This window comes from Choloepus didactylus, chromosome 2 (assembly GCF_015220235.1).
Source record: "Choloepus didactylus isolate mChoDid1 chromosome 2, mChoDid1.pri, whole genome shotgun sequence".
Classification (NCBI taxonomy): Eukaryota; Metazoa; Chordata; class Mammalia; order Pilosa; family Megalonychidae; genus Choloepus; species Choloepus didactylus.
Window position 1 is genome coordinate 36901813 of NC_051308.1, and position 26723 is coordinate 36928535.

General features: G+C 36.1%; 1 protein-coding gene across 7 annotated transcripts in view; it reads right to left on the reverse strand.

Moving 5' to 3' along the window:
- DISP1 (dispatched RND transporter family member 1) overlaps positions 1 to 26723 on the reverse strand; it is a 273352-nt gene that overhangs the window by 78413 nt on the left and 168216 nt on the right. For all 7 annotated transcript variants that reach the window (XM_037823286.1, XM_037823265.1, XM_037823271.1 and 4 more), the window contains one exon: positions 19174 to 19702. In XM_037823286.1, coding sequence (XP_037679214.1) covers positions 19174 to 19685 — 512 coding nt within the window. In that variant the 5' untranslated portion in view covers positions 19686 to 19702. The remainder of the gene's footprint in view (positions 1 to 19173; positions 19703 to 26723) is intronic.

Here is a 26723-nt window from a genome sequence, read left to right on the forward strand (position 1 = left end):
TCCTTAGCCATCAACACTCATATCTTACCCCCAGTGGTAACCACCATTCAGGGACTATCTCCACTGATTAGTTTTGTCTAAAGGATCATCTTTTTTAAGACAGCTAAAGATAAAAGTTTAAGCAGAACCTTATTTAAAATTCAAGTTAGCTCAAGTTTAGGGAAATACATAAAAATAAAGTCCTAGTAACGTTCCGAATGAATGACTCCCAGGTGGTTAGTCTTGAGGCTTAATTAATCTTCTCTCTTGAAGTTTTAGAAATTTCTGTTCAAATGACTGATAGGGTGAGGCTCTTTAGATTACCTATATAAGGCCACCAATGAATAACTGAACTTCATTCATCTATAGTAAAATTACTCCCAGTACTGGATCTGTTATTATGTTATTTTTTCATATATGATAGAAAAAAAAAAATCCATGCTGTTCTGCTCTTCAACATTTTACTTTCTTCCAAAGTTCAAGATCTCGTCTGGGTCAACAATATCTAGTTACAATAAGTGGCTACGCTTAGCTAAGTGTAATTAACAAAGGTGAGCTTACTTTAAGGATTACATAGTGCTTAACTCTGATGCTTTGGCAGAATATTTAAATGAAGACATCCTACACGCTATTGTGAATATAGGGCTGTCCATAATAGTGAGGAATATAGGCAAGAAATGGAGATCTGACATTTTTAACACTTGAGAGAAGGAAGATAAAAAACAGTGAGCCAGGTATTATGGAAATGACAGTCAAGTAAAAGGGTGGAAGAGGAGGGCAGAAATGGTCACAGTATGTAGAATAAGAAAAAAAAGCATAGAGTCATGGAATGCAAAAGAGAAAATAGTTTAAGAAGGGGTGGTAAACAGGGATTACATGCTATAGAACTAAGGAGGAGAAGAAATGGGACAGACTTGTCAAAAAGGTTACTGAGTCAGACACTATCAGGAAAGTAGTGAGGGAAGAAGTCAGACTGTAGGACATTAAGAAGGAAAGCGATCATACAAAGTAAAGGCAATAAGTATAATACTATAAAAATAATAATAGTCATTATTTACTAAGAAGTCTTACTAGGTTCCAAACATGGTCCTATGTACTTGACATATATCAGAACACCTTTCAATTCTTAAAACCCTATGATGTAAGTGTAGACTTTATAGATGAGGAACTAAGGCATAGTTCATACAGTTAATAAGTAGAGAGGCAGGATTCAGACCCACGCAGTCTATTCCAGAGCCCAAGCTCTTATCCTCTATGCCACACCATAGCAAAAGTCTCAATTGTAAAGTAGTACATGATGCCGACTATGTATTGAGGGTTGAGAATAAAAACGGTTTGAGTAAGCTAGAGATAGAGAAGCACATCAAAAAAGCTACTATAGGAAATGTGCTTGGGAGTTAGCAGCAAGGACTGAGTTCTGCCAGATTGCAAGAAGTCATAATGGGTAAGGTCTGCACAGTTTCCCATTTTCTTACAGCAAGCAGTGACTAGCAACCTGGGAGCTAGAGCAAAGGCATCAGACATCCTGAAGATGACAGTGCGGAGTGTATAATTTAAACTGTAGAATTCAATTTAGATATCTCCTACAAAAAAGGATAGGTTACACTTAAAACGTGGAAAATCTATTTATTACTACTAGCATTTTCAACAACCTACTATGTGTCCTGTAAGGTACAATATGGACACAATACTAACAGTTTGGAGAAATCAGGCAGATTTCTCCTCAGGTCCATGAAAGGTGGCACCATGAATATGCCATTTCTATTATCTAAAAATGACTAAGGCAAATAATCATTACTGGTTCCGTGATCTCATGAATGAATCTGCACAACGCCTGCTGCACAGTAAACACTCAATAATTGTTTCTTGAACTACTGTTGAAATTTACCAAAAATTTTTGGAAAAAAAAAAAAAATTCATTCCTTTATATTTAAGCAGCATAGAGATGTGATTAAAAGCAAGGTTTCAAAGTTAGATAGATCTGGACTCAATTCCAGGCTCTACATATTAACTATTTAATCTTTTTAAAAATGATTTAAGTTTTTCTAACTTTAGTTTTAAAATAGTTAGTGCTGTTACTATAAATTTCAAGAGCCTTTAGTCCAATAAAACCCACTTTCTTCACCAATGATACAAGTAAAACATACAACCAAGTTCCAGGTCATAATCTTTTTTACACTTTTTTACACTCAGAGTCTATTATTCATAATTTTGGAATATTTATAGTAATTATAAAATTTACTATTAATACTCTTGAAAGGTCATTTTATTATAAAAAACACAAATTACATAAAGAATATACTCATGTGATAACAGAACAAGAAATAATTTAAATGTTATGTAAACTAAATTGCAATGTTGATGAAAAACTGAATATTCTTGGTTACTTATATAAACAGATATTTTCAAGTACATCATTAATGTAAAAGAAAATTATGGATGACTATATTTTCATGCAAAGTCAACATACGTAGGTGAGAGGAGGGACATATACCAATTCAAAATGTTCTTCATTTCTTCCCATATTCAAACTCTGATGAGAAACTTATACTGCTCCACTTAAACATATTCTATAATATATATATTATATTATCCTTAATTATTAAGTATATTATTAATACTTAATAATATACTCAATATTATAATCATAAACTTAATTTACAATGATGAAGAATTGTTTTTATTTTAAACCATGATTTTTAAACAGAATGTCTTGGTTCAGTTAAAGTTAACTAAGGAAAAATAAAATATTTAATTGCTAAATTGCTTCTGCTATGTGATAATGAAATCATTCTTAAAATCATGAATTTACCTCTCTTAAGATCTATCTAATCTCTTGGTCCCCACCATTCCTACCTTCAATAATGAACTTCTCCACTTTAAACACACAAATTTATGTTCTCTTTATAACCAACAAGATTATGCCAGTCAAGTAATTCTTTTTTTCTTTATTTGTTTTTTTAATGCAATTTTATTGAGATAAATTCACACACCATATAATCCATCCAAAGTAAACAATCAATGGCTCATAGCATCATCAGAGAGTTGTGCATTCATCACCACAATCAATTTTAGAACATTTTCATTACTCCAAAATAAAGAAAAAAATAAATAAAAATAAAAAAAGAACACCCCAAACGTCCCATAACTCTTATTCGCACCCCCTATTATTTACATTTTTTTGTCTTTGTTTTATTACTCATCTGCCCATACGTTGGATAAAGGAAGTGTCAGTCACAAGGTTTTCACATTCACATGGTCACCAAGTAATCCTTTTTTTTAAAAGCAATTTTATTGAAATATATTCACATACCATACATTCATCCAAAGTGTAAAACAATCGTTCACAGTATCATCATATGGCTGTTCATTCATCATCACAATCAATTTCTGAATATTTTCATTACTCAAAAAAATAAAAATAAGAATAAAAATAAAAGTAAAAAAACAAAAAAACAAAAACACCCAAAACATCCCACACCCTTCCTCCCTCCTATTATTCTCTTTACTTTTTGTCCCCACTTTTCTACTAGTATGTCCATACACTGGGTAAAGGGAGTGTGGGCCATAAGGTTTTCAGAATCAAACACTCACACCATATAAGCTATATAGTTATATGATCATCTTCAAGAATCAAGGATACTGGATTGCAGTTCAACAATTTCAGATATTTCCTTCTAGCTATTCTAATAAACTAAAAACTAAAAAGGGATATCTATATAATGCATAGGAGTTACCTCCAGAATGACCTCTTGACTCCATTTGTAATCTCTCAGCCACTGAAACTTTATTGTGCTTCATTTCTCTTCCCCCTTTTGGTCAAGAACACTTTCTTGAGCCCATAATGCCAGGGCCAGGCTCATCCCCGGGAGTCATGTCCCACATCGCCAGGGAGATTTACACCCCTGGGAGTCACTTCCCACATACAGAGAATCTTAAAGAGAGAGGCCACATCCGAGCAACAAAAGAGGTTCTCTGGGGGTGCCTCTCAGGCACAATTATAAGTAGGCTTAGCCTCTCCTTTGCAGTAACAATCTTCATAAGGGCAAGCCCCAAGATCGAGGGCTTGGCCTACTAAACTGGTAGTCTCCAATACTTGAGAGAATATCAGGAATTCCCCAGCTGGGGAAGTTTAATATTTCCACATTTTGCCCCAGTCCCTCAAGGGGGCATTGCAAATACTTTTTAGTCTCTGCCCAAATTACTCTGGGATGTATCAGGGCTTCATGCTAACCTGTACAAACCAACTGATCTCATTCCCTATTCAAGGTTCTATGTAATTATGGTGTTTGAGTAAACTGACCATACAAGTTAAATTATAGAGTGTGCTATAGAAAATATAGATTTTGCACCAAATAAACATCTCTTCCTTTGGTCTGACACAGAAGCCAAAGTTTTAAACACAGTTAATATCATCCTCTATCCTTTAGTCTGATCTACCCCAATCTCAACTAAGTCCATTTCATTCACATCTCCAATCAAAGTCTGACCTCCTTTTCAGCCTCTTTAACAGTTGCTGCATGGGGCAATGCCAACACTCCAGATGCCTAACTCTGGCTCCAAGCCCCAGGTGCCACACAGACACCCGAAGCCCCATGGTCCGACCAGGTCACACACAAATAGCTCAGCCTCTTAGAATTTATAAATAACTGTTACAACTCATGAATAGATGGGACTGCTGTAAGAACTTACAATCTAGGAACCTTTACAATAAGCCTTCCCCTGATAACCTATGCTCCCAGATTCAATTTTCAGAGTATGCACATTACTGTTAGTCCATATTAGTGAGGCATATAATGTTTGTCTTTTCATTTCTGGCTTACTTCACTCAACATACTGTCCTCAAGGTCCATTCACCTAGTTGCATACCTCACAACTTCATTCCTTCTTGCTGCAGCTCAATATTCTATTGTATGTATACACCACAGTTCACCCTTTGGTTTATCAGTCAATGTACCCTTAGGCCACCTCCAATCATTGTAAATCATGAATACTGTTGCCACAAACACCAGTGGGCAAATGCCTACCTGTTTTCTCGCTCTCAGCTCCTCCCAGTATACAACCAATAACAGGGTTGCAGGACCATATGGCAAACCCATATTTAGCTTCCTGTGGAACCACCACACTGCCCTCCAGAGGGGCTGCAACACTCTACTTCCTCACCAACAGCAAATACGTACATCCCTCTCTCAACATTTTCTCCAGCACTTGTATCCCTCTGCTTATTTTTTAAACAGTTTTATTCACACCCCATACAATCCATCTTAAGTAAACAATCAATGATTCCCAGTATAATCACACAGTTGTGCATTTACCACCACAATCTGTATGAGGATATTTCCATTTCTTTCGAATTGAAAGAGGAAGAGGAGGAAAAAAAAAAAGAAGAAAAAAAGATAGAAGAAAAAAATAAAATAAAATACAATGAAAAGGTCAGACAATAACTAAAACACCAAGAATCCCATACCACCCTCCATTATATCCCCCTCTTATAGACCTTTAGCTTTGGTATATTGTCTTTGTTACAATTAGTGGAAGTATATTACAATGTTATTGTTAATTCTAGACTCGTTTGCACTAATTGTATTTTTTCTCCTATACCATCCACTTTTTCAACACCTTGCAATGTTGACATTCATTTTTTTCTCCCTCATGTAAAAACATTCTTTTATTAGTACACTTAATCACCATCATTGACCACACTAGGTCTCACTAAATTATACAATCCCAGTCTATATCTTCTATCTTTCTTTCTGGTATCATACATGCCCTTAGCCTTCCTCTTTCACCCATACTCACACTCATTTTTGTTAAATACTGTGTAATCACTTAAAATACACACTTAAAATATTGTGTAATCACCACACAGTATTGTGCTATTTCTGGATCTATACTATCAATCCTGTTGAACATTCTGTACTCCTTCAGTATTAGATGCCTGATCTCTACCCTCTTTCTATCTCCTGATAACCTGTGTTCTCAAATTAAATTTTCAAGGTTTGCGCATTAATGTTAGTTCATATTAGTGAGACCATACAGTATTTGTCCTTTTGTTTCTGGCTAATTTCACTCAATGCAATGCCTACTGTCTATCATTCTGTCTTTTGGATTTTATATGTCAGATCATATTTTATTTTTATATTTTTTTCACTCCGTCTTTTTACCCTTACTGATAGTCTTCATTTCTACACTCTTCTCCAAACCTCTCTCTCCTGTCTTTTCCTTTCTGTCTGTAGTGCCCCCTTTAGTGTATCTTTTAGAGGAGGTATCTTTTGTTCACAAACTCTCTCAGTATCTGTTTGTCAAAAAATATTTTAAACGCTCCCTCATTTTTGAAGGACAGTTCTGCCAGATATAGAATTCTTGGTTGGCAGTTTTCTCTTTCAGTATCTTAATATATCATACCACTGCCATCTTGCCTCTATGGTTTCTACTGAGAAATCCGCACATAGTCTTATCGAGCTTCCTTTGTATGCGATGGATCCCTTTTCTCTTGCTGCTTTCAGGATTCTCTCTTCATCTTTGACATTTGATAATCTGATTATTAAGTGTCTTGGCATAGGTCTATTCAGATCTATTCTGTTCGGGGTATGCCGTGCTTCTTGGATCTGTAATTTTATGTCTTTCATTACAGATAGGAAATTTTCAGTGATTATTTCCTCCATTATCGTTTCTGCCCCTTTTCCCTTCTCTTCTTCTGGGACACCCATGACACGTTTATTCATGCTCTTCATGTTGTCATTCAATTCCCTGAGATGCTGCTCATAATTTTCCATTCTTTTCCCTATCTGTTCTTTTATGTGTAGGATTTCAGCTGTCCTGTAGGTAATTTTTAATAGGAGAAAATCAAGCATGTATTTCAAAATGGCTAACCTACTGAAATGTCCATGGAGTATGGACAATGCTACTGCTGAATTTCCCTTGCTGCCTCATACTGCATAATTCTGTCTACTTTGAAGCCTACTTAAGCATTCAGTGACTACTGATTAGCTGAGAAAAATTCATCTCCAATTTAGCTGTTAAGTAACTTGCAATTTTCCCCTTAGAGACATTAAGAATACTGCAGAGAAGATGTCATTAGAGACTGCAGCAACGAATGACAGAAATGTGCAGTTTGTACATATTTATAAATCCCCACGCCAACTCAACCAAAATTGCTGGTAACAGAAAAATACCTGACAATAAGGACATCTATCCATGGAAATGTCAAAGACAAAAACTGCATAGTTATCAAATCCGCTTAAGAGTTAACACAATTAGTAGCCAAGCATGGTGACCCGTGAAAGCATTTCTATGTGATGGTCCAAAAGAAAAAGATATTTTGTACATAATGTATATGCTCTCTGCCTGTCTTACACAGATTCAAAACCCCATAAAGCTGGAAGAAATTGGACTTTCATGTGACAGATTTCCATTCTAACTTAGGTTAAAAAGAAATTTCTCTTTTGTTAGTAGAGCCTGCTCCTAAAAGGAAAGCAAGAAATGATGCCATTTTTCCCAGTTATTTCAGTAAACAAGAAAGGAACTGTGCTATACAAACTAGATGAGAATGGGGGGGGGGGGGTCATTTCCTCTTATATTATTAATAATTTTTTCTTAAGACTATAAAGTTCCAAGGTCTAGCAGATAACTATTTAAAGGGCAGCTATTCTGCTGTTCATTGAAAGGTGAAGGAAGCAGGGCATGGGAAATTCATTTTCAAACACATTTTGTCTCTGCCACTTATGAGGGGGAGAAAGGAGGGGCAGGACTAAAGGTCAAAATACCACATGGTTCTGGTCCTGTGCAATGCATACGCCAAAGCATGAATCTAAGAACGCCTTTTTTTTTCTCCAACACTAACGAAAACGGTTTAAAGCAATTAGAATTCTGAAAAGGACAACTGGTTAATTTAAAACATTTTGAAATGGTTGAAAAGTAGCTTAAGTTAAAAGAAAACATTCTTCCTCAGTCCATGAAGTTCAATTTGCATGGTTTAGTTGGAGGCTTTAAAGCAAACAGCTCCATGTGTTATATTTTAAGGTTACACTAAATTATAAAGCACTTACCCTTAAACTCAAGCTTCTTCAAGACAGGCTGTTGCTGTTAGCCTGTGCAAAACATGCTTAATGAGAATACAGTATATAGTTTTCTTAATAAGATGTGAATAATAATCATTAATAAGAGATCCAAGAAAAGCTCCCAAGAAAGCCAGAAAAATCTTATTAAACTTAACTAACTTAAGAGCATGGAATGCTGGACTGAAGTCTAAAATTCTCAACCCAAAACATTCACCAGACACTAATACTGCTCACTTAGAATTTTAAGCTTTGGAAGCAGGAGGTCAGGGGCAAGGAGGCGAAAAAAGAATCAGTATAATTTGGAATCCAATGTAGGGTTTAACCCTATGCATTAGAGGGAGGAATTTTAACAACCAAATAATAAATTTAAATATATCTCTCTTAGGGATTGCTTTACAATTAAGTACTTTTAGTTTCTGGTAGCCTCAATGGCAGGCATGGCTGAAAGCTAAAAAACAAAGTCCCTGACTATTACCTAACAAGCAAAGACCCAGAAGACTTAGTGTTGACCAGGACCAAAAAAATGATCTCAGTTTACATCCCCATTTAACATAAGTGGAAATTAAGATCCAGAGTCGTTAGTCAGATTTCTGTTTAAACTTCTAAAGTACAGGAAAAAAAAATCTGTTTCAGTAAACTTGTTCACTGAGATCTATCACCTCATTCCTGCCCAGGGCTGCTCCCCCTCCTTGAACTACTCCTGCTTCCCCCACAAAACACACTCTATCCTTAAAGGGACATTCAGTGCCAGGTCAAGGAGTTTGAGAAAACTGTGGAAGATTTCTGAGCAGAGGAAGGGCATAATGAAAGCAGTGTTCTAGGATGGGGGAGGTGGGCAGGCCCAAGTGACCAGAGACATACAAACAGGGTCCGAAGGAATGAATGTGCTAACTGTCCACTCTTGCTTTTTACTTGACACTACAGAACAGTGCTTAGAAACAGTAGACTGCTTCGATTCCTGTAGAAATCACCAGGTTTGAATCTCAACTATTTGGTAACTATCAGAACCCAGTACCACTCAAATGGGGAAAAGATACTGATTTAACTGAACCAACTAACTCAGCAAATTCACACAGAATAAGGCATCAAATCCAGTCTTCGTACCTGCCTATTTTTATTCTGTTTTCTAAGTTCATAGAATGCATATGAATAAAGAAATACCTAAACTCTTATTCAGGAATTTACAGTTCATCCATCAGTTTTATAATGTACTCATTACTTGCAAAGTCACTTAGACTAGATTTGCAAATGTCCTGGAGATGGCCGGGGCTGAGAAAATAGAAAGGCTTTTCCAGGACTGGCTGTCCCTGAGACACAGTGTCTCTTGGCCCCTTTCTGTCTTTCTCAAAGGGGTTGGAAAATCACATACAGAAAAAGGCTCAGAAGCTGTGGTAATGGGCCGGGCCTCTATCCTTTCTCCCCTTCACTAACAAGGCTATAATTTTTAAAAAGTCAGAAACCAATGCATTTGGGGCAAGGAGATTTAAAGGACCGGAGGCAGTATCCCCAACGATACTCAAACAATAATAATAAGACAGCACTTTTAAAGAAACCATTTGGGAAATCAGGAAAATGCCTGATTTTCATTATCAAACTATCACATCATAAAAAAGAACTCTGCATTAGGATTTGGTTGATGTTCAATCATTTATTCAGTTCACTAGACAAATAATTTCTGAGCGTCTATTAAATGCTAGGCATCTTGCTAGACACTGGTGACACATGGCAGAACAAAAAAATGGTCTAAAAATCTAGGGAAATAAATGAATCAAAGGTATCAGAACTATATAATTACTGTTTATTAAGCAGTTAGCTACCTAATAAATGCATTATGATAATTACACAACATTCAGAATCCACTGTTTCAGGGGAGCAGTTTTCTTTCATTATAAACTTACTGTTTTTCAGACGTCTAATGAGATGAACCCAACAGGCACAATCCCCCGTGACTTCCACTGGCCTCTTCTCCACACAAAGGAGACTGCTCACCATGCCCCTTCACATTTATGGCCCTTCCATCTCCTCCAGGCCTTCTGTTTCCATATTTTGGGCAGTTGGACTCCCGTCCTTTTTCTAAAGGCCTCTCCCTTCTCCCATGATGCTGTCTCAAAGCTCTTTCATGACTTCATCTCTCTCTTTGGGACTCACATAACTTTCTGGACCATGATTTTGGTACTCAGAAAGTGTGGCTATTTTTGCCCAGATGATCCCTTTCCCACTAGACTCAAATTGTTTGATGGCAGTGACCAATCTGACTTCTTGAGGTTTTTAAAAAAGTTGTGACTTTTTAAAAATGTCACTATTTTTTTGTGTGAATTTGTGAATTTTTCACAAAAGATGTGTCCTGGAATTATTTTTTGTAATCATTCATCCAACAAATATTTACTAAGCTCCAAATAGCCTAGTACTAAATTTCAAACTACAAAATATTAAGCTCTACGGAATATCTGGTTTGGGCTTTTTTTTTTCTTTAAATATAAGTTTGTAGAGCAAATTTTGCTAAAAGAACATAAAATAGCACACAATCAAAATTCTCCTATAAATGTTAAGTTCTATAAATTCTTTTAAATTACACCTAATAATCCACTTACTTTGGAGAGAAGATGCAGCAGATAATAAATGCTTTTTTGTTTCCGGGAATTAGAGATGTAATTGATCCATAACAATGTCTTTTTATTAAGTCTCACAGTTTGCTAAATATTTTACCATCTTTTAAAACTTTTTTTTTTAATCAAAAAGAAAAGGAGAAAATTTTTCTTTTTAGTTTCTTAAAATAAAACCATTTGTTTTTCCATCATTCTCAAATATCTGCTAAAAACCTAGCAGTAATATGGAAAGAAGGCAATTAAAGAATGTATTTGCTGCATTTCAATACGTTATATTATTAATTTTATGAAATAAAGGTTTACTGACAGTTATTATTAAGGTAAAAGATGGCCAAAGTTCATTTTCTGAAATGTATTACAGATTGTGCAATGCAAGCCATGAGGCATAGCACATTCTAAAATCTATTCATTTAGAATATAAAGAAGTCTCTAAAAGAAGTGCTACTAATAAAGTAGGCCTTCACTCAATCTGACTGCCAAACTTACTTTGGCAAGCAAGCTTGGAACATTTTAAATTTTACAAACATTACCCCTTTTTAAAAAGTTAATTTAGACTATTCTAAGGAATAGAAAAATAAACCTGGGTTTCAGTAAAATCAAGATTAAATCTCACCAGACTTTACCTAAAATTAACTATCATGATCAGATTAGCTAATTAGTATAAAGTATAAAGGTTCAGAGACTTTGGAGCTGGGAAGGTCCATTTATCCTTCATAACCTCTTCTTCTCTTCTAGAAGCATTAGTAACCACCTCTCCACTTGTTCTTTCCCACAGGTCAAGGGGGTGAAGTGCGACAATTTCTAAATAAGAACGAAGAGCAAATACATCACCTGTTTATTTAAACCAGTACTCAGTAATAGCGTCACTTCTGAAACAACACCAATAGGATTAAGCACAGGCAACAAAGAAAAACAACAAGAAGAAGAATAAATAAGAGAAGAAAATGAAAAAACAAAAATAGAAGAAGACCAACATTTGGTGCCAGGTGCTGTGCTAAGAGCAAAATAGCTATTGTTACTTCCATTTTACAGAGATGGAAACTAAGGCTGAGAGAGATTAAGTAATTTACCCAAGATCACAAGGCTAGTAAATGGCAAAGCCAGGATTCAAATGCAGTGTACCTCTTCCAAAGCCCAGGCTCTTACTACCTCATGTTGTGCAGTGAGAAAAGGAGAGAGGATTGAGAAAAGAAAAAGGAGAGTTGTAATGGAGCACCAATAACCGCTTCTAGAGGCTAGCTATACTTCTCTACCTTTGATTTCAGCCACATTTTGTTTTTACATTTCTATTTTAGAGCCACTTACAAAATCCCAGGCAACTACAAATTAAACAAACTGACAATTTTGCCTTCAGATTGATCTAAATAATGATGTGACATTGGCTTGTGCAGGATGTAGTTGTGGCCTCTAGAAGATGTTGAAGGATGCTGTCTACCAGCTAATTTTTTTCCTCTAATGTAGGGCTTTAAACCTTTGGATTTTTGAAGAAAAGTGATTTTTTTATCTTGTCATTTCTTTGTTATATATTAAACAAAATACAATAATCAAACCCCAATTAACTAGAATTATGTCGACAAAAAAGGTTTTCACTGTCAAATATTGTTATTCTACATCTTATGAGTTCTATTTGCTGCCATGGAGGCTGAAAATGGAATCTCAGTTGCCTGAATAGAGCCAAGAAAAGATAGCTCTATCCAATACAACTTCCTGTGATGATGGAAATGTTCTGTACCTGCAGTGTCTAATATGGTAGCCACTAGCCACATGTGGCTATTGAACACTTGAAATGTGGCTAGTGTGAATGATAAACTGAATTTTTAATTTTATTAGACGCTACTGAATAGCACAGGTCTAAAGAATGCAGTTTAACCATTCCTCCTTGCAAGTCACTTGCCCAGGAGTGCTAGGCAGGTAACAATTTACAACAAGAACAAATGATTACTTAGATCTTAGGAACCTTTCAATGGTAAGAGAGGAAAAGAGGGGGGAATGAATTTGTAAAACTGTATGGTCTGGTTCTCTTTTTTAAATAATTAATTAATGTATGTATGTATGTATGTATGTATGTCTGAACCCTGGCTTATGCCTCTGTAAAAAGCACTGGCATTTAATTTCTGTGCTCCTGAGGATACCGTAGCTGTTTAGTAAATATATGCTGATCTAACAAGACAATTTGCCTGTAGTCAGCCCATGCTGAAATCTAAGAGGTCTTACGCTGTTCACATTACCTCTACATCTCTGAAGTCAAAGACCATGCTTGTAGTTTTCACCTCTATCTCAAGCACCTAATACTTAGCAAATACTATTAGTTATCAAATAATTTTAAATAAATAAATAACCATTAATTTCTCCATCCATTGTTCCAATCACCAGACTCAATACAAATGCTTTACAAAAAGTCTGGTGATTTGGGCCAACCAGAGGCTCTGGGATCTGTATCAAAGCCCAGGTTCAAGCCAAAATGCTGATTAGTATTCAGAGTGATTTTTGGTTGAAATTTCTTGGCTGAATAAAACAATACAATCACCAGGGCAAAGGTAAAAAGGTGGGTCATTGTTGTCCTAGTGTGGTTAAGACATTTTGGGCAACTGGTTAAGACCAATAATAATTGGTCAGAGCTATAATTTCACCCCTGTACAGCATGAAATAACTACACAAAAGTTTACAATTTCAAGGGGTAGATTCTAGTTATCTCTTTTAACATAAAACAAGAATTCTCATTTCCTACTTTTTAAGAAAAAGTCGTCCCTTCAAATAAAATAACTAACATCCTGCGGGGAAACAAAGAAAAAAAGAAAAGTAAGTCAGAAATTGGAAAATAAAAAACTGAAGGAGAAAAGAAATAAGAGTTACAAAATTTACACAGTTACAATGTATGGGGAGGCAGGAGCTGAGTTAATGCTAGGGCTCTATAGTCCTCTCTCTGCCAAGCATTCTTAACTCTGCATAGCTCTAATTCTTCCAGTGTGCCACAGGAAACATTCAAAGTGACCCTCTGTCTAGAAATCACCTTCAGAGAAATAAAAGTGCTTTGGCAGGTACCCAAAAACATCTCAGGTTCCCTACCATGATAATAAGTCTGTGGCATTGCTATCATTTGTGGAGTTCTTTGTTACAATGAAGTACATGTTTTGCAATGCCAAATTAAAATGTAAGTATAGTTTGGAGTAGAACTCTTGTATGCTATTTTTAGATGCAGACTCCTTATTAATTGTGCAATAATACAATTACCCTTTCACTTTAATATGGCAACAAGAAGATCCCAAATGAATAATTCAAAACTTGCTTCAACTGGAACACACGGAACGTGACTGGCTCCTCAGAGCCATTTTCTAGGTCTCTGGAGGTCAAAGAGCAGATCACAAATGTGTAGCCTTTTAGACAACTGGACTGGATACAGGATTTAGAATTAGGAAAAACTATCTCTCAGGACCACTCTAAATGACCCCTCTACTCCAGCAATCTTGCACTTTACCTGTCCTTAAATATGCTTTTATTTTTGCATGCTTAACCATTACAACCCTCTCCCCACTTCCAAATTTTGCCTCTTCCAGCCCCTTTATAAATACCTAGTCATCCTTCAAGGGCTACTCAAGCTCTATCTTCTCAGCCTGACTGTCCCTAACCTCATTAATCCACAGGGATCTTTCCTGCCTCTGAATTCCTAGAGTTCTTTATTACTCTTGCACAGCTATCTGAACTTTGAGAATGGAATTTAGTGCCTCTCCCCACCAATTTATGAGTATGTGTATATTTATCACTAGATAGATAGATAGATAGATAGATAGATATAGATAGATATAAAATCACATTTTTTTAACTCTCTAGGTGATTGTGATGATCAATTAAGTTTAGGATTTATTGGTATAGGCCTTGTCTCATGATAGAGAGACTACTTACTGCTTTTTTGATTTCCTTAGTGTTCACATTAATCATGTTAATTAATGGCTAAGCAATGGGTACAAGGATAGGAATCTACTAGCGAAAAAGACTGAAACTTTAAAGTGATATCTATTTAAACTACTTAATAGTTGGTGATAAATGGAATTAAAGCAGGAATTAAATGACAGAATTAAATATTGTTCTTGCAATGATCTTAACTTTTATCAATCTGAAGATTAAGAGAATTTTTAAAAGCAAAAAAAAACATTCACTGTGATTGATATTATGACTCTTTTAGAAAGATTTACTAGAGCTTAAAGAGTTAAGAAGGGAAGAAAGAGAATCTGCTGTATTACAAAGAGTGAGGAAATAAAAGAAATGGGCATATGAACAATTGAAAGTAAGTTGCAAATGGGTTAGGATATAATTACATTTTCTATTTGATGGACACAATAAATCATTTTCTATGGCTTCAGTGCTTTATAAACCAACAAAAACTTTAAACATAAAACAAAATACCAAACTGGTGGGTCCATTTGTGATATAGATGTAAACAGCAATAATGATTAGAAGCATTTAGGATCTTCTATCTGTACATGATTTTACTCTAAGGCTGCCAAATTGCCACAGTATCCTTTAAAGCAATGTGAACCAAAGCAAGTCATGAATACATCTTAACCATTAATTGAAAAATGCTTGTGGTGGTTTGACACTGTATGTACCCCAGAAAAGCATGTTCTTAAAGTTAATCATTTGGTGGGCATAGACCCATTGTAAGTAGGATCCTGTGATGAGGCTACTTCAGTTAAAGTGTGACCCACCTCTTTCAGGGTGGGTCTTAATCCATTTACTGGAATCCTTTATAAGAGAATGAAATTCAGACAAAGAGAGAAAAAGCCATGGAAGCAAGAAGCTGAAAGCAATGAAACCTGGAAGAGAAGGGAGAGACCAGCAGATGCTGCCATGTGCTTTGCCATGTGCCAGGGGAGCCCAGGATTGCTGGCAGTCAGTCTTCAGGAAGAAAGCATTGCCTTGATGATACCTTGATTTGGACATTATCTCAGCCTCAAACTGTAAGCTAATAAATCTTCATTGTTTAAACCAACCCAACTGAGCAAACCAAAATAATACTTTATTAAGTATTTGAAGTTTTTGATTAAAAAAAAGAACTTAAATAAAGCAACATACTATAAATCACAAAAGGAAACTAAAAAAGTTTAGAGAGTTAAAATTCCTGGTAAAGATAAGGTCCTAGAACCTTAGTTCCAATAACTTTCCTAGAAGTGCTGGATAGAATAACTAATAAAAGGCAGTAAAGCCATTATATAACATCCTCATTTTTAGAATTCTTTAATAAGGACATGCTGCCTAGACTTTCCCAAACTGCCCCATTTTCCCTTATACAGTAACTAAGTCTATGTCCATGTTTGTGTCCATGGGTATCTTACTGGTTGGGAAAAGACAGACACAATACAGCCCTTGGCTCAGGGCCTTGCCCATGGCACAACTCTGCTAATACATGCTGGGCTGAATCTAAATGCTTCAGTGTTCATTCTAAGATACCACCACCAGCCCTTCCCTCCCTCCCATCAGTATTATTGTCCTCTAGGTAATTGTCATATATTACCCAACATCCTCATTCTTTCCAGAAAGCTCAAGGGACTTCACTCCTTATTATCATTACTCTGCTGTTCCCTGAAGCTCAAAGTTCTCACTTCTGTTTACTTAGTGCCCTTTTCCTGTGTTCCCTATCTTAGTGAATGGCATTACCATTTGTCCACTCAGTTGCTCAAGCCAGGAGGCTGAAAATCAGTTGTCATTCTTTCTCCCTCTTCCCCATATCCAATTATTCATCAAATCCAATAGACTCTACTCCTAAATCTCTCTAGAAATGAAATCATTTCTAAATCCTGGTTCAAGTCACTATCATCTGTCACTTGCATTACTGCAACAAGCCTTCTTATGGTCTTCCTTGTCTCACAACAGTGCTGCCCCAGTGCAATCTACTCTTCATAATACAGATAATGAATCTTTCTAAAAATGCAGATCTGATTGTGTTTCTTTTCTCCTTAAAAATCTATAATGACTCCCCATTGCCCCCAGGATAAGGCTGAGAGATCTCCTTAATTTGGTTTACAATGCTCCTCAGAATTTGGTCTCAGTATAACATCTCCACTTGCAACTACTCTCTCCTCTTCCAGGGTCTAGTCAAGGAAGTGCGCTGGAGCTGAGCTCACACTACCTGCTAAGATTATCCACAAACTTTTCCCACTATCTGCAAGAAAACTCCTCCTCCATTCTCTCTCCATTTGTGTATGTCTTCTCGTTAGCACTTACCACAATATTCCTGTTTGCATTTCTATCTCCTTCCTATTAGTTTATAGCTGTATGAAGGCAAAGAAAGTATCTTATCTTGTTTAGAATTATACCTTCAGTGACTGGAAAATAGAACTATTCAGTAAATACTGTTATGAAAAGGGGGGGTGCGGGAGGCGGAGAGAGGGAGAAAGGGAGTGAGAGAGGGAGAAAGGGAGTGAGAGAGGGAGAAAGGGAGTGAGAGAGGGAGGGGGGAGAGAGAGAGGAAGGAAAGGAGGGAGGGAGGAAGGGAAGGAAATAGGAAAGTCTTTCTTGAGGCACACACTACACAATAAAGTATGTAAAATACACAAGGAGACACATCCCATTCCTTTGTACCTTTGCAGGCATCTTTAAAGGATTTTAATGTCTTGTTAAAAATAGTTAGTCAAAAGGCTCAAATTCTTGAGATACAGTTGTAAAATATGAAATATCTCTCTCATAGCGTTCCACTTTCTTCACGCTTTTCTTGACGAAAATTACAGCATCTTTATCAGTTTGTTTTTTAATGCCAAGCTACTTAAAGTTGTACACAGGACTCACATTCCTATAAAATTAAGTCATTAAGAAATGTTACACCGAAGTCCTGAAAAACCTGACACAACCTACAATATTAATAGAATTAGTTATTTGCCCATGGTTTTAATATTATGTGAAGTTTTTAAAGGGAAAGATTATCTTCAAAATGTAAAACTCTCCATCTAACAATCATATGCTGCAACCATATAATTTATGATTGAAAACATCTACCTTTATGAGAATATAATTTCAAAATCAATCATTTACAGTTTAATTCTAAATGGAAAGAGTCTAAAACTGATCATGTACCAAAGTACTGTCAGGACAAACTGCTAAGGCATGGCTTTGGTGAACGGTCTTATCATAGTTCTATAAACTAAGGCTCTCAAATCCTACCTGGAAAATGCATTCAAAAACTGTAGAAACCTTCTTCTTCCCCATTCTCGTGCTCCCTCTTCCCTCTTCCCCCATCTTTCTCTTCCTCTCTTTTTAAAAGAGTAAAAACAGATAACCTTGACAATATCTAAAACCTGATAAAGGTGAAAAGTATTTATCACTTAATCCCTTTCTGGATCTGTGCTTTTAATTAAAAGTGAATTTGCTACATGTGTACAATGGAACACTACACAGCAAGAAAAAGGAAAACTAATACACACAACAATTTAGATAAATCTCAAAAATACCATGCTGAGTGAAAATCGCCAGGAAAAAAAAAGTACATACTGTATCATTCTATTTATATGAACTTCTAGAGCATGCAACACAAATCTACAGTGATAGAACTGAGAATAGTGATTGCTTCTGGTGAAGAGAGGGGGAATGACTGAGAAAGGGCTGATGGAAATGTTCTACATCATGACAGGGGTGTGGATCACACTGGCAAAACTGAGCCAACTATATACTTAAGATCTGTGCATTTCCTATATGTTAAATTATTCCCCCATTTCAAAAACAGAATGCTCCCTTCTAGCTCATTTAAAATTTTGTATTACCTAAACAAGTGAAATAATACTTAGTCTCTACAAAGCACTTAGTATTTTGTGAAATATATTAGCATTGCTCACCTGTGGTACATGCCATTTAACTTATCCATGGAAAAATACCTGAAAAATCACATATAAGAGCAACTATGGGCTGAGGTGGGGATGAGGACTGGCAAAGATATAGGTTTTTCTAATACTTTTCAATCTACCAGATCTGAAACTGCTTTACAATAAATATTTTTTTAACTCCTCTGCTACAGATTTATAGTGATAAATATAGGTTAGCAGATAGGTTTCATCTGCTATGAAAGGAATGGTGCTTAATCTGATATCAACATATTACATAGTTACCCAAAGCACACGAATAGAAATTGTGAGGACAGACATAAGGAAGCAACTGGTTTTGTACTTCTTTTCCATAAAGGTTGATCACATTCAATAACACCAAATACAGGACTTCTGTTAGCAGTCTTGCCATAAATACATTTTCCATTTATTATAACAGAAATTACTAACAAAAAGACCTTTTAATGAACTTTATAACTTAAGGTCTAGAAGGGACACTTAGCCAGGATGCAGACAGGGTAAAGGGATAGGAGGGTGTGACCAAGTCAACAGATAAAACAGACATATTTAATTTGCATTTTGGTAGGCTTCCCACAATCCGCAAAATATGCATTGTCATTGGTACATTTTTCTCTCCTCCTTCTGGGGAAATAAACACAAGCAGTCACATTCACGTGAAATTAGCTAAATTCCAAAGGCCAGCAAAACTTTCAAATCACTCACCTTATGTTGGCTATGTGCTGTTGTACAGGCTGATGCTGAAAATGGTCAGGCCACGGATGATGCAGGCAGAAGGATGGAGAGGGCTGAAGACAGCACGCAGTCTGATAAACAGGTGAATGGTTTGGACAAAGAGATGCAGAATACTCTGAGTGTGGCTGCATGCAACACGAGGCCAAAGCAGAGGGTGCTGCAGGGCCAGCCTCGGAATGGCACTCCTGGTGACCGCTGTGGCTAGTCAAAGGGTGATGATGGTATGGGCAAGGATGACAGCACTGGGATAACATCTGTGGCGTTCTTTGGTTGTCTAAAGGCAGAAAGGATGATTTAACTGTGCCATTAACTTGCAGACTTCCATTTGGACTCACTTTTGTTCTTGGTGCTTCTTTGGGTGTGAGCTGCTGGGCTGCAAGGTCTCCATCACAGGGGTTGAGGGGACTAGGGTTGGTAGCACAGGTTGTGATGCTGCCACTGCTCAAAACCACAAAGTCATTGTTTCCATTGCTCATAGCCATGCTCCAATTTCTTGACCCTAAGAAAGAAAATTATATCAAATCACCCAGGTATGGACAGGCAGGCAAATATGTAGAGAAGACAGGTAAGATAATAACAATAATAAAATGCTGTTTTGAAACAAGGGTTCTTGGAGGAGCTGTGAAAGAGTGGTGGAGACCCAGGAGAAATGGCAACAGAACTAGCCAATATATTAGCACTCCTCTTCTTTCCTCCTACTTATTCATGCCCCTTCAGGGCCCTCTTCTGTCACCATTGATCCCTTCCCCCACCTCCACATCTAGTTACAGTATCAGTTAAAAATTAGACCATTCGGTCATTGTTCTAATAAACAAGACAGCTTCTGGAGAAATCTTTCTTCAGTCTCTTCCCACCTCTGGGGACATGCAGGTAACCAGAACAAACCGTCTCTTTCCCATCTCAGTACTTGGTAATTCGACCTGAAAAACCTGGATCAGGAAGAAGTCTATGCACATTTTCATCCACTATGTAAACTACTCAAGAGGAACATTTCTGAGCAGAGTATGCCAGAAGAATGCATAAAATTTCAACCTGAATACTGGAAACTAGAAGATACTCATTGTATTAGGATACAAATTTAGCACTATTAACTTATTTACCTTTTAGATAAAACTCAACCACACTCCACCCTCCTCATACAAATTCAATTATATAAACATCAACATTATAAGAAATGGAAGGATTAATGCAGGCATTAAAAAGTTTCTTTATCAATTGTTTTAGTGGAAAGACAAAGCATTTAAAAACACCAAAACATATATAAAACCAAGCAGATGTTACTTTTTATGTTACTTTTTTCATCAGTCTTATTATCAGTTTTGAAAGTGGCCCACCAATCCCAAACTTTTTATGACCATTGAGAGGAATTTTCAATTGTTATAGTAAATACAGTTGCTTTCTCCTTCATTAAATCATTCCTGGGTATAAAATACCTGGTATAAAAGATTCAAATAATAAACCCAACACAAAGCAACAGTAGTTAAATATATTATCTAACTATTGGGAAAGCATGGCAGGTATACTGGAAAAAGCCCTAATCTGACCCAGGAGGCACAAACTCTAATCCTTCTTCCACCACTTTCTTAATGTGCCATCTCAGCAAGAAGATCTGCTCGCTTAAGCCTTTGTTTATTGAAGAATACATCTTCCTTTTTATTATTATCAAAAGAGAAAGTTGTATGTAAATATTTTGAAAACAATAAAACATATACATTAAAGGACATTTAAAGAGGCCCTAGACTTTCTTTTTAAAATTTAAAGAAATTTAAGACTGTCTAAATAATGTAAGAAGCAATGGCTAGAAGAGACAAAGGCAGGCATTTCCCAGAATCAGCTGTACAAATACTCCATCTACACAAGTCATTGCGTACACATTTTCTCCAATCCATGCTCCAGACCTCAGTCAGGCAAGCCATTCCAGCTGATGGGATCTGCGGGGCTGAATGGGAAAATCAGCATCTCCTCATCACTTCCTTTCTTTCCATCAGGAGGATGGAAGTAAGGAATACTTTCTTTTGTTTGTGTTTACCATCCCAGGTTGGTTAATATCATTTCAAATAGTCCATTTTTCCATAAGTATTTAATTTAACCAGTATTTTCACTCTAATCACAGGTCTCAGATAAGTTATACTAGTAAGAAGTACCTATCAACAAAAATCTTCAAAGTTTTAAAATGAAACTGGATTTAAGACAGAGTGCTACCAGCCTCTAACACCCTTGAAAGTGCCCTAAAATCCTCCCGTAAACTCTCCCCAATTTTCACCTGTTTCTCTATTTTCTAATTAATTCTCATTATTCTCATATTAGATATTAAAAACATTCTCTATCTTCTAATAATTCTAATTATTTCTCAAAAGAAATAATTTTTCTTTTTCTTATTACCAGAATTACAATATCATTCCCTTTTGTTTTTTGTAGTTATCTAAGAGTTATATAGATTTCTGTAGGCCAGCTGAGGGATCCAATCACCATTTATAACATTTTTTTCCCACTGTGATAAAATGCAATTCAAGTGCCAAACAACTGACTTACCAATGAATTTTTTGGAATACAACCTATTTGTAACTTGGGGGCTTCTTATAACAAAATAGGAATAGATGGGCAGTAAAGAATAATTTCACCTGTGGCTTATATTTAAAATAAGTCACATGAGCTGTCTATGATTTAGTTTCTTTAATCATAAAATGGGAGCAAATGGACTTCATAAATAAGTTGAGAATAACAAGTAAAAAGTCATAAAAAGCAAAAACAGGAACTGTTTATGGATAAGGGTTAGCATATGTCTTTGTGTAAGGGATCAGGTGTCTAGGAGAATGGCAAAGTTTCAATCAGAAGTCAAGAGTTGACCCTAGGACCCATACAGAGAAATACCATTTCTTCAGAACTGACACAAACAAGAAAAAATTCAACCTGAGCTTAGGGTGGAGGGAACTAACAGGGAAGGAAATGAGATGGAGGAAGAACCTACATCTAAAAAGGATGAAAATGTTAATGCCCTTGTGCCAAGTTACTGTAATAAATGTAATGCTATGTGATTATAAATGCAGTGATAATAGTATTTATGGAAGAAGTTTAAAATAAGTTTTGGGTCAAATATAATGAATAACTTTAAAAGACAGCTATGTTTAAATCACCTGTTTTCCCCAGAGCCGTAACACACAAAAGCTGCCAAAAGAAAGCTATTTTTGAGGTACTGGCTTAAGGGGTTATGGGGCCCCACGGCCACATATTTTAATATATTTCCTGCCATTTGCAAATTTAATATGCCAATATCAATATATTCAAAGCCACTAACCTTACACCCCCTATTTCACCTTTTCAGCCAGCATTTTTATGTCCTGAATGCTTTAGCTGTTTGGGATTACAAAGCCTTAGCCCAAGGAACATCTTTTACTTATATTTTAAAATTTAAGGTTTTTTTTTTTTGAGCATCAGTTCTCCACATACATAAATCAGGATAATCATTCCCCATCTCAAAGCATTACTATGGGAATGTAAAAATGTTTTGAAAACCAAAAAGGGCTATATATTCATAATGTACAGAATTATCAAATAATTGATTGAATGATGAGAAAAAAATATATAATGGAATGATGCATCCTAGTTTTAAAGCCAAAGGTATGCTTTAAAATGGCAACTGAGATATCAGCTTAGAAGAAATGGCATGTGTAGGTCTGAGTTTGAAAGCAGACTCTACCAGTTACTAACTTTGAGAACTTAGACCAAGTTACTTACACTTTTAATTTAAGTCAAGTCTTGGTTTCTTCTTAGCAACATGGTTCTACTTGTCAAAATTTAAAATTCCCTTATCCTTTGACCCACAATTCTACCTCTAGGAATTTATACTTTCGATATACTCGAACAAGATGTATAAGAATGTTAACTGAAGCACTGTTTGTAAGACTGAAAACTGAAAACAGTCTAAATTATCATGAATAGAGGACTTAAATTCTGGCATTTCCATTTATTGGGCATTCTGCACAATAAAAAAAGAATAAGTTAAATATGGATGTATGGCTAAGGAAAGAAGTCCAAATTACATCATTATATGTAAATAAAACCCAGCTGCAGAACATCCTGAATGGTATAAATACATGCAGGTGGAAAAAAAAATGGAGAGGAGTTTATACATATATGTTCAGGTATATACATAGATAATTTCTATAAGGACAAAGAAAATGCTAACATAGTTTCTGGCTGGAGAGTTGTACTGGGTCATTTGGAAGGATGGAGAAGAAGATTTTCACATTTTACTTTCTTGATTGATTGCAACTTTTACTGTAAATGTGTCTTTTTTATAGTAACAAAATATTAATAAAACAACATTTGAAGACTCTACAATGTGACTACAATGAACAAAGAGTAATTATTTTTAAATACAAAAACAGAAACAAAATTATTTTTACCTCAAAGGATAACTAGACATTCACTGGATACATTTTAAACTAGTTACCTTTTGATACATGATCGCTATTTTACAATGACATCCCATACAATCATATCAAATAATTGAATGAAGCAAGAAATGAAAACAGAGCTAAGCAGAAAGAATAGATGGACACAAACTATTCAGGTACATGGCTTCATTATGGCTTATCTTATTATGTTTAGAAACATGAATGATTATTTGTTAGACCAAAGCTATCTATGAACCAAAGGCATCATGACTTGTTACATAATGATTAAGACAGACACTGAGAAAACAAACATAGAGACATAATCATGTTGAAGGCAGAAAGGAAAAGTAATCAGAATTCATGTAATTAAAAGTTCAAAAACAATTACATCCTACTCTGGTTTGGGATTCATGGAAATACACCTAAAAATATAGGGAACTCATCCATGCTTCAAAGACAAATATAGGGAACTTATCCATGCTTCAAAGACAATCATAGAAGCATAGTAGGATCTATTTGAATTAGAGAAACTTCATTTATCAACATACTATACACAAAAATTTGTTAATGACACACAATTTATCCAAAGGATGCTCAAACTGTTTAGGTGGCTCCCAGAGTACAAACACATCTAACGAGTATTAAGAAAATATAGCAGATTTGGAATTGGAAGCCTGAAATGTTAGTGCTAGCCAGAAAACTGCCAAGTTAAAATCTAAATGTAATGCTAAAGAGAATACACAGAACGGTTTCAATTACCACAGTAACCACTTAGCAAAGCCATCACTATCTTTTACAAACACAGGACTGATGTAGCCTTGAAGGAATATCATCATCGTCCCCATCAACAGTTACAACAATACACCTCCTTGGTAATGCCAAAACATTTGCACACATATGATCTCCCTTGAGTTGATCTTTCTAATAGCTTGAGGGGCAGTGAGGTGGCAAGTATCACAGCCTCATTTTGTAAAAGAAAACTTGAGAAACAGAGAGGCTAAGCAACTTGCCCCAAATCACATACTGAAGACAAATGGTGAAGGGCTAGGAAGTCTGATGGGTTTTGAGGACTTTCTGCTGAACTACATTCCCTCAGCCTGGATGATCCATTCTAGAATAACCCTTTGTTTCAACAGATTCGTTAACACCAAACTTAACAATAAATGGCTAGACTGTATCAACAATGAAATCTGATGTCGAAGTCATCTTTATGTTGGCTTTCTATAGCAGTTTCACCAGATAAAATAAAAAAACACCCTAAACCAGTGCTTCTCAAACATATGGATCACCTGGAGAACTTGTTAAAATGTAGACTCTAATATAGTGGGTCTGGGGTGGGGCAACATGCTCCCAACAACATGCCCACGCTCCTGATCCCTGGAACACAATTTGTGTAGCAAGGCAAAAGCACAAACTAGGTGGGGAGGCTACAAGAGAATTAGGCCAAAGTAATGGCAAATTGATGCACAATTACAGCAAGACGGGTCAAACGAGGGAAATGGCAACAATGACTGAAAAAAGACAGTAACTATATTTCTGATTAGGGCAGAGAAAAGTAAAAAAAATTAACAATTATAAAGGTTCTAAATGAAAACCAAGTTTATGGTTTATCTCATGACTTCCAAACTTTTTGTCCATGGAAATAACAGCTGATTGGATTTTAATCTTTTTAGCATAACTCACATATATGGATTGAAGCATCCTGCCCAGTTAACTGGGTGAGGCCCTTTTTTGCTCTTGTGATACCAGATACTAGGAAATAAAGTCTTTTTTCACACCAGGTACAAAGGCAGTCTGAGGACTATATATCTATTATTTACAAAGCCTGTTTTAATAATAGGAAATGGTCCCTCTAAAATTGCTTGATACTTATCCTAAAATGATGGCCTCATTGCTGATCACTGGAACCAAGTTGGCCATTAACACTTAGAGCTACAACCAAAAAAATAAACAGTTTCTTTAAATGTACAAGATTAATTGACAAAGAATTGCACTTCAGGTATTTTCTGTAGTGGGACCATTAAAGCTGGAGGGTAGAGGAGATGGCCAGATTGCGTCTTTAGGAATATTTTTCCCCACAAAAGGCTATTAAAAAATTATTTAGCATCCTACCATATCAAGCATTCATATTCTTCACAATACCCCACTAAAGATATTATTAAACCCATTATAGGGAAATTGAGGTTCAAAAATATTAAAGTAACATATCCAAATCACACAATTGGGATTCAAACCCCATCCTATATGATTCTAAAGCTAGGGCTTTTCTACTACCTCAAGATGCCTCTAGGGCAGTGTCAAGTTCAACTTTTTTTTTTTTTTTTTTTTTTTAAATCTTCATTTTATTGAGATATATTCACATACCACGCAGTCATACAAAAGAAATCGTACTTTCGATTGTTTACAGTACCATTACATAGTGGTACATTCATCACCCAAATCAATCCCTGACACCTTCATTAGCACACACACAAAAATAACAAGAATAATAATTAGAGTGAAAAAGAGCAATTGAAGTAAAAAAGAACACTGGGTACCTTTGTCTGTTTGTTTCCTTCCCCTATTTTTCTACTCATCCATCCATAAACTAGACAAAGTGGAGTGTGGTCCTTATGGCTTTCCCAATCCCACTGTCACCCCTCATAAGCTACATTTTTATACAACTGTCTTCGAGATTCATGGGTTCTGGGTTGTAGTTTGATAGTTTCAGGTATCCACCACCAGCTACCCCAATTCTTTAGAACCTAAAAAGGGTTGTCTAAAGTGTGCATAAGAGTGCCCACCAGAGTGACCTCTCGGCTCGTTTTGGAATCTCTCTGCCACTGAAGCTTATTTCATTTCCTTTCACATACCCCTTTTGGTCAAGAAGATGTTCTCCGTCCCACGATGCCGGGTCTACATTCCTCCCCGGGAGTCATATTCCATGTTGCCAGGGAGATTCACTCCCCTGGGTGTCTGATCCCACGTAGCGGGGAGGGCAGTGATTTCACCTTTCAAGTTGGCTTAGCTAGAGAGACAGGGCCACATCTGAGCAACAAAGAGGCATTCGGGAGGAGGCTCTTAGGCACAACCACAGGGAGGCCTAGCCTCTCCTTTGCAGCAACCGTCTTCCCAAGGGTAAAA